The sequence below is a fragment of the Alosa pseudoharengus genome, unplaced genomic scaffold, assembly GCF_046254945.1.
Source record: "Alosa pseudoharengus isolate Yale_2024_CS ecotype anadromous, Long Island Sound unplaced genomic scaffold, YU_APseudo_1.1 YU_APseudo_1.1_scf_15, whole genome shotgun sequence".
Taxonomy (NCBI): domain Eukaryota; kingdom Metazoa; phylum Chordata; class Actinopteri; order Clupeiformes; family Clupeidae; genus Alosa; species Alosa pseudoharengus.
In genome coordinates, this window is record NW_027468620.1 from 28,709,683 (window position 1) to 28,719,158 (window position 9,476).

The following is a 9,476-nucleotide window of genomic DNA, read 5'->3' on the forward strand; positions in this document are numbered from 1 at the left end:
CTGAAAAATGTAATAAAATCGGCTACAGAAATAATGAATATATAAAATACAGAAATACTCTAACATAAGCAATGTGAAGCAAGTAAACCACATTCACCACGACTTCTAAATCGGCTTCTTAAGTATGTTGTTATTTACTTGTATGTTCGATTACTATTACAGTTGCTGCTGCTACTACTATAGGCTATTATTATTATTATTAGGCTATCACATTATAGTAAACATAGTATTATGCGCTAGGCTACTAACTTAGGCTACTAACCTACTTCAGTTTTAGGTATTGCATGGCATTTTGGGAACACACTCTATTTGGTGCCCTATTAACCTTGAAATTATTAGACAGGTTGTTTATATTTATGTATTGGGATATGTCTCTTCATTTATAAACTTTTGCCTATTTGCCCTACGTAATATATACGCGACAATAAATGGCTGTCGAGGTGCTGACGACTGAAGGGCACAGAAGACACGTGCCTAAATATAATTTATCGATTTGCTGTCGGTAGGTTCTGCGTAAAAGTAGATAACGTTGCCAACATATTATGAAGCTGTTCCTTAATGTCACAACATATAATACATATTAGGTGTTTCACTAAGATGACAATTCATTACCAGTTTTCTGTTTCTGTTCAAACTCAGGAAGTCATTGGAGCATGATGAACTGAGATAGCCTAGCTAGCTAGCTAGCAAGCTAGCAGAGTAGTAACAGACAGGAGCCACTAGCGAGGCAGGTTGTGTCAAAGACCTAGGAGAAAATCACTGGTTGTGCAACAGCAACGAACGTACTGCTGACAGTTGACCTTGCTCCTGGTAAGATTCGGCTAATGTAGATAGTAAAATAAAGCAGTAATGTTTTGTTACTTTAATGTAGTTGACAGTCAGTGAATAATTCTGAATATACGGAATACACAAGCTCATAGCTAACGTTAGGTTAACGTTAATGGTTGTATTCTAGTAGTAGCTACGCCATTCAAATGCCAGTTCAGAGGAAATTGCATGTGTCTCACAAAATATCTGAGCTCAAGTTGTTATAAGCAAACGCACATTTTTTGACAGTTTTTGCAGTGTCTATATCACGCGTGCTAAAGTTAGCCATGCTAGTTAGGTAATATAACGTTAAGTAGCCTAACTTATCAATATCAGCATTTTGGGTTGATGTGACGTTCAGTCACTTTACTTGTAACATTCTACTGCTCAACACATCTATTCACATAGCCAGTCAGTTAACAAAATAATCAAATATGTCTGTACCGTTGTCATAACCTGGTTGATGTCAAGTTTCCTCTTAATACACACACACAGACGGAAATGTATGAGTCTTGACAACAGAATCATGGCAACGGAGGCGTCGGTCTCCTCACCTGGGCGCCCCCAGATCCCAAACCCCGCGCAGAGGGACTACTACTGGGTGCGCTCTTTCGTAGCTGGAGGTATACTGTTAATGTTTTTGTTGTCTTGAACTCTTAGAAACGAAGTGTGAAGAAGTGTAGGTTGTTTGTATGTTTATTTTTATGTTTAAACAACGACATTATGTTGGCCTGTACTCTGCATAACCTTGAACATTTGAACACCTCAGTAGCTGTAGTACTTGTAGTAGTATCTTAATTAACGGCGAAATACAGCCTCACTCTCCAGATAATTGAATGGTGCTGTTGTTTGTTCACAGTAGATGGCATTAAGAAGTATTTTTCACCCATGATGTTGTAGGTGTGGCAGGATGCTGTGCCAAGTCGACTATCGCTCCTCTAGATAGAGTGAAGATTTTATTACAAGCTCATAACCCCCATTACAAACACCTTGGTAAGTCAGCAAGTAGTGTTACAGTAATTTCTTGGTTGTTCAGAGGTGGCTTTCATTAACATGGTGCATAACGTTAAAGAAACTTAGACATTACATTTGCAATTAGATCTAATGTATCTACCTATCTATCTCTTTCTAAAATTAAGTGAAGTGAAGCAAACACTTATCCAAAGTGACTGGGAACAGTGGGTTTGAGTTTTGTACCCAGGCTGATAGATTGTGTCTATGCATGGCCATATAAGCATGCTGATAGATATACAGTATCCAAAAGGGTGTGAGGAGTAACTGCCGTTTATAGAGGTACATAAAAAGAAGGTGGAAAGTCCAGTCCATTGTGGAAGTTACTTAAAACGTTTAAATTCTCTGTCTGGCCTTTGTAGTGAATATATATACTGCAAATTATTATTATTATTATTCACTTCTGAGTTGTTTTTTGCTGGCAGGTGTGTTTGCTACCCTTAAGGCAGTGCCAAAAAAGGAGGGGTTTCTTGGCCTCTATAAGGGAAATGGAGCCATGATGGTTAGAATATTTCCCTATGGAGCCATTCAGTTTATGGCCTTTGACAACTACAAAAAGGTGAATGTCCTGTTCTCCGTGCATAATTGTAAATTAAAATTGTAAATTAAAAAGTTACATTCAGTTCAGTGTAACTCATATCTCTCATCCAAATCAATGTTAACATTATGTGAAAATGTGTCTAGGTTTGTAGCTTTTTTGTAGTCGTCCCCCCCCCCCCCTGCAGTGCTAGCCTAGTGTGTTGAGAAAGGACTGATGTGATGATGTATGACAACATGTATTTAACTGTGATACCTTTATTTATTTACAGTTTCTTAGCAAAAGGTTAGGGATATCTGGTCACATCCACCGGCTAATGGCTGGGTCAATGGCAGGTGCTGTAACCTTTTCTCTTCTCTTTGTTTTCCCTTGGTTTTACCTACATTGAAGACTTCTGCTGTATCTTGGTTGACTTTTCAAAATGCAGTGCATTATTATGTCATGTTACTGGATGGTCTGATGTTTTCTTTTTTTCTTTAAATACAGGAATGACGGCTGTTATTTGCACTTACCCACTAGATGTAGTTCGAGCCCGTCTTGCCTTTCAAGTGACTGGATATCATCGCTATACAGGCATTGCTAATGCTTTTCAAACAATATACCTGAAGGTATCAATATTATGCATACCATAGCTGCAAAACATGACCATATCCTTTAATACTTTGTGATAAGACGATATTAGTTATGCTAAAATGTGCTATTTCTATCTAAAGGAGGGCGGCTTCTCTGGTTTCTATCGTGGGCTGACACCCACAATTATTGGCATGGCCCCTTATGCAGGTACACTTATTTAAAATCATCATAAGTATTTTCATTGTTCTGTTTTTTGCATAATAAGGTTTTCCCCCCTCCCTTACACACTTTTTTAACCCGTGCATACAGGGTTCTCCTTCTTCACCTTCGGAACACTGAAGAGTATGGGTCTTGCCCATGCCCCTGAGCTCGTTGGCCGACCTTCGCTAGACAACCCGGACGTGCTGGTGCTGAAGCCTCATGTTAACCTGCTGTGTGGGGGCATCGCTGGTGCCATTGCCCAAACTATATCGTGAGCTCATATTCATATCAATCAAATGTTTTCATGCGCATTAGGGGGAAAAAAGAATGACATTGAAGTATTTGAGTCATGATATTTTGTGAGTGTCATAGAGTGCAAATAAAATTGCACTTGTGTCACTGCTTTTAGGTGTTTTAAGTATGTTTAGATGCTTAGATGAAGCCTGAATATTTATTCAAGAAAATGCACTTTGCATGGGCTTTTGTAGAACTATCATTGATGGCTTTGTGGTTGATAATAGCTAGCTGCCTTCTCTTTTCTAAACCAGTCTGCATTTTTTGCAAGAAAACTGTACTGTAATGCTTATCTCTTGAAAAATCACCCTGAACCACCTCTTCAAATTCAATAACAAGTAGTGAACATTTGAACTATGCTGTCCTTCTGGATATATACTTTTTGCTATGAGAAGTGTCATTCATGCAACAAACCTCTAGTGACAGTAATGGGTAATGGCAAATAAAAGCACAGTCAGGTTACAGCACTAGATAAAGTCATTATCGCTGTAGCTGTCTTTCCAGCCCTTGGTTTGGGAAACTTGTGAAACCTATTGTGGCTTCATGTTAGTCTGTTGTGGCCGGTCAGATAGGTGCCATACAACAGGGCTGGCAGGGAGGTGTGTGGGGGGGCAGGGAGGTGGGGGGGGGCTGATATGCTGCTGGTGCAACATATATCTAACAAGCTCTGGTAGAAATTCAATAACAGAGTTAGATAGAAAGGACAGAGATGAACCCTCTGTACAGTAAATTCTCCTGCTATCCTGGGTGTCCTCATTTTTGGTGGTTAGCAATCATGTCATGTCACTTCATTTGGCAACAGTGACAGTTCTGTGTGTGCAGTGTTCTTATGTCTGTTAGCAATCATGTCATGTCACTTTATTTGCCAACAGTGACAGTTCTGTGTGTGCTGTGTTCTTATGTCTCTGTTAGTTACCCTCTGGATGTGGCACGCAGGAGGATGCAGCTAGGATCTGCCCTTCCCGATTCTGAAAAGTGTTGGTAAGTAGAATGTAATAGGTGCAGTGATGGCTCATGATGCAGTACAAGGAACACTCATAGCCAGAATCTTGTTAAAAACAGACAAAAGGTCAAAGTCTGGTCAATTATGATAGAAATACTGTAATACTTTAACTTTTGTAAAAAACATTTAAATGATAACTCAAACTCAAAGTACAATAAAAGGCCTATAATGTACAGACCATTACTGTGGTTTTTAAACATTCATTTCTGAAGAAATGCTGTTTTACTTTGTATGGTCACTTTAAGAGAATTGAGTCTTTACATTCTCATAATGCCCTTTTGCCAGCTCTTGTTCACAAGCCTTGTTTGAGTTACACTGATAGCACAATATTAACAATAATATGCACAATATTAAGTTGTTATAAGAGAACATAAGTTGTTATAAGCAGCCTTCGCTTACTTTGGAAATAATACATACATAATACATGTTGCTTCACATTTATGTTTGCAATTAAAAGTGAATTATGAGCCTGGTAGACACCTAGCTATCTGAATGGAATGCGTTTCAGTCGACTCGGCATATCATGTGCTTCATGTAAATGCTTGGAAAACGAATTATTGAAGACCCACCAATTCCATTTTACTAAGGCAAAGTAGTAGACTAGTCTGTATATTCTTGTCCATGTTCCAGATCACATTGATTGCAGCCTATGTTAAAGATCCCTCTCACCAATCTGAATTTAAAAATGGTCAGTAGTGGGATCCGGATAACCTAACCCAAAAAGTATCAAACTTGCATGTAACCTGGTGTTAGTGTATTTTGACATTGTAAACGTTATCGATGTAAACAACGTTTGGGTGCCCCCTCTTTCCTTTGGTGCCCTATGCACAGTTTGTGATGCGCGTGGTGGGAGCGGCGGCACTGCAGGCTACACAATCTTTTTTTGCATTTTCTATCCCTTTATTCTCTTCAATTCAAGTTCACGGCACAAAGCTGACATGCACTAGAAGAGTATAGTTTATGCTTTATCAAGAATCAAAAAGATAAACGTGGCACTGCTCGAGATGTTTCATTAAATTACTTGTGCTATTTCGCAAGGTATAGAGAGATCTCTGACAAACTGAAAATAATGAGCGTATACGTAGGCCATCCCGCAAATGTAGAGTCCGACCTTGAGTCTGCTGCAGCCACAGTCTTCAATCTGCAATCTTCAACAAGTAACAGGAGATAACTTTCTACTATTTGCATGGATTTTCCTCCTCTGTTCTTGCGGTGTTGTTTACAAATATGTATCAAAACAAAACACCACTCGGGTTAAAATGCATTGTAACGTGCGTTACTGAAGTTTGTACCGAGTAAAATATGTAAAAAATGTTTGTAATGCCTTACGTTACCGTGTTACTGCAAAAAGCATTATATTACAATAATTACATTACTTTTGTAACGCGTTGCTCCCAACACTAGTAAACAAGTCGTGTTCATAATTAGATTTAACTTTATATTGTCATCACAGAGTACAAGTACAGAGACAATGAAATGCAGTTAGCGTCTAACCAGAAGTAAAAAAAAAAAGGTATTGCAGTATAAACAGTATGTAAATGAATCACATAAATCTATGAGAAATGATAAATAAAGCCAAAATGACATGTTGCACCTTAATATAACAGTGGAAAATATGATGTCTCGTGCTGGCTGGTGGTGACATATTATACATTCTAATCAAGCTTCCCAATTCAGCTTGGGTGAAGGCAAGGACGACTGCTAGACAACTGCATGGCCTGTGCAATATAACATAACAATAAAAGGGTTGTATGGTCAGTTCAGGCCAGAAATAGAATGACAGCTGGAATGCAGATTCATTCCACACACACCTCCCACACCCCCTCAGGTGATAGGGCAGGATGATCTGCTGCCTGTTTCCTTAAAGTGTTACTTGGAGATAAACAATATATGTGAACTTTTCTGTCAACACAAAGCCAACTGTGTTTATTTCTTTTCTTGTCAAACAGTACTCTTACAAAAACCTTGAAGCATGTGTATCACCAGCATGGGGTCAAGAAAGGTCTGTATCGCGGTCTGTCTCTCAACTACATCCGCTGTATCCCCTCCCAAGCTGTGGCCTTCACCACCTATGAGTTCATGAAACAGGCACTGCATCTGAACTAGACCAGGAGTGCTGCAGGGGCTTGGAGGAGCGTCCCTGTTCTGAGCTGACCCCATTGGGCATGCTGCAGCCTTTGGCATCCCCATTCCACTACAGACTGGCAGCTCTGTTGACCAGCTGCGTCAGCATTGCCTCTTGTTTGGATGGGGGGGCACCACATCACACCACAGTCTGGGCAAACATGTCACTTTGGACTACATCCTGGCAACTGTGTCCTTGCTTACTACATGCAGTGGTTTCCCAGTCTGACTTGAGAATAGCTCTGTCAATAGGAGAATTAAACACAACAGCATCATCCACAAAGCATTGTAGCTACTGCATCATCTGGGATGCTGTAATCTGAATGCATTCAGATAATGATGGGAGAAGTAATCACCATTAAAAAGCTGCCTTCTCTATCCGAGCCCACCCTAACCCCCATTGGCCCAACTAAAAAGCACCAAACAGTCTCTCACCAGTTATTATTTACTTTTATTTTTTGGCCAACAACACACAAGTAGACTATAATCACATAAATTCCCAAAAGCATTTCAGTTTGAAATGATGGTAACTTCTTCTATTTTGTGTATTTTACTTCGTTTTGGGTTCGTAATTAATCTCCAAAGTCTTACCTGTTAGTGTCATTGTGAATGACCATTTCAGATGTGACTGCAAATCATAAGCCCACAAACCGCCTCCATTGTCACAGATTAAGAATGAATATTTTGTTAATTGAAGACAAGATAAGCGATATATTGAGCTTGTTGCTGTGATGCAGGTTTTGGGTCCAATGCCTTTGTTTTGTGTGTGTGCTCTCGTGTCTATTTGCACTATGCCAATCATAATTGTACAAAATGAACAAATTACTTCATGCTGCCCTCTTTCTCAATCAGTTAAGCGCACCATACGTAAAGGAATGGGCTTTTCTTTTTCATGGGTTGTTATTGTGCTTTTCAGTGTCCTGATACATATTTTCTGGTTATGTTTGTCTTTTTCAAATGTAATTTTGCTTCATTCAATTACGAGTTTTATTCATTTCAGAACTGAGTTTAATGATTATGAATGTGCTGTGCTGTGTAGTGCTTCAGGTGTTGACACCTTAATCAGGTACCATCCATCTCATTTCATGATTTCACATCTCTTTTTTCACATGCCTTTTTTTTTTTAAATCAGTGTGAATCATACTTTGATATGTATCTTTATTTTTTGGGCAATCTGCACTTTTAGTCTGGCCTCATATTTATTTAAGTGTACTTTTGATTATGTCCACATGATGGCAGTGTGGGGCTTGATCTCTTTTGTTTACAAGCAACTTTCAATCCCCCAGCCTTTCTAACAATAATGCACACATTTGATATGTGAGATGTTGGTCCTGGTGTCACACGCTGTATGTACAGTATGTGATGAGTAGAGTGGTTTGCTCCACCAAAGGAATCAAAGGGAAAGTTTACGCCTTTATATACAAGGATTACGTATTGTGAGTGTGTGTGTGTATATGTGTTCATATTGTGTGTCACAAATTCACTCATACAGTAATGTTTATAGTGTCACATATTGTGCTGTAAATCACTGTTTCATTTTTAGCATAAGCCACTGAAGCAAACATTTGAAACATTGAAAGACTGCATCAACTACGTATTTAATGCTGTTTAAAAATTCCGGTTAAATTTGTAAAATATTTAAGATATACAGCTGCTCTGTCAATATGGATGAGAACATATATAAAGAATGCACTGTATGAAACAGTATATTATTGATGATGTGGTCAATTTTTTCATATAGGACAGCTTGGTGCAGTAGAGAGATATTTTATGTTTATTAACAGAATTAACTACTGACTATGCCTTCAGTATTTTCAGTCAACTGTTATTGCTTATATTGAATCATATTGAAATTAAAGCTGTTATGGTCATGTCAATGGAACAGTGTCTTTATATAGATTGAAGCATGAAGCTTGAAAGCATGAGCAGAGGTGGACGAAGTACACAATTCCTTTACTTAAGTGAAAGTATAGATACACCTTGTCAAATATTACTCCAATACAAGTGAAAGTTGCTAAGTCAGATTTTTACTTAAGTTGAAGTACAAAAGTATTTGCTTTTAAAAATACTTAAGTATTCAGAAGTACAAGTATTTTGTAATTTATGTATTCATGTATTGTAATGTAATGTTTATGTGGTCATTACAGTGTTCACAAATCTAAAAACATTTTAACTGCTGAATACAAAACCAGATAACTCAATTTTGAGTAGATTATTTATTGTTTAATGATGTACGCTAAAGATCTAGCCATGTGGTGAATGTCAGGTGATTGTCTAATTTCATTCCAATTTCACAATGATCATGCAGGATAACCTAGTTAAGGGATACGCCACAATTTGGGGAAATATGCTTTTTTTTTTTTCACCTCCCATCGAGTTAAACAATTGAGTTTTACCTTTCTTCAGTTAATCCAGCCGTTCTCTGAGTCTGGCCATACAGTTTAGCTCCGGCCTAGCATAGATCATTGAATCAGATTAGACCAGGGGTGGGCAAACTTTTTGGCTCAAGGGCCACATTGGGTTTTGAAAATTGGCTGGCAGGCCGCAACACCCCACACCCCCTCAACAACACACACACACACACACAATACATTTTTTATAGCCTATCATTTAGTATCAAAAGTAAGTTTGTTTTACATTTTTAATTGCTTTAAAAAATACTGCTAATTTGATGCTGTTTAACAGCTTCGTGTAGTTCTCCCAGGCTACATGGAGGATGTTCTGATGAAGAATCTATTGCAAACAGGATTGTGTAGTTCTCTTAGGCTACATGGAGGATGTTCTGATGAAGAATCTATTGCAAACAGGTTCGTGAAGTTCTCCTAGGCTACATGGAGGATGTTCTGATGAAGAATCTATTGCAAACAGGTTTGTGTAGTTCTCTTAGGCTACATGAAGGATATTCTGATGAAGAATTGCAAAAAA

At 38.4% G+C, this 9,476-nt stretch overlaps 1 protein-coding gene across 1 annotated transcript; it reads left to right on the forward strand.

The window, feature by feature from the left end:
• The first annotated feature begins 66 nt into the window (after nucleotides 1–66).
• Nucleotides 67–8,752, forward strand: slc25a16 (solute carrier family 25 member 16). The gene is made up of 11 exons (XM_076286186.1): nucleotides 67–122; nucleotides 640–810; nucleotides 1,303–1,430; nucleotides 1,708–1,800; nucleotides 2,244–2,377; nucleotides 2,628–2,691; nucleotides 2,843–2,964; nucleotides 3,070–3,136; nucleotides 3,239–3,401; nucleotides 4,337–4,405; nucleotides 6,377–8,752. The coding sequence occupies exons 3-11, from the start codon at nucleotides 1,313–1,315 to the stop codon at nucleotides 6,531–6,533; spliced, it is 987 nt and encodes a 328-aa protein (XP_076142301.1). The 5' UTR covers nucleotides 67–122; nucleotides 640–810; nucleotides 1,303–1,312; the 3' UTR covers nucleotides 6,534–8,752.
• Nucleotides 8,753–9,476: the final 724 nt, after the last annotated feature.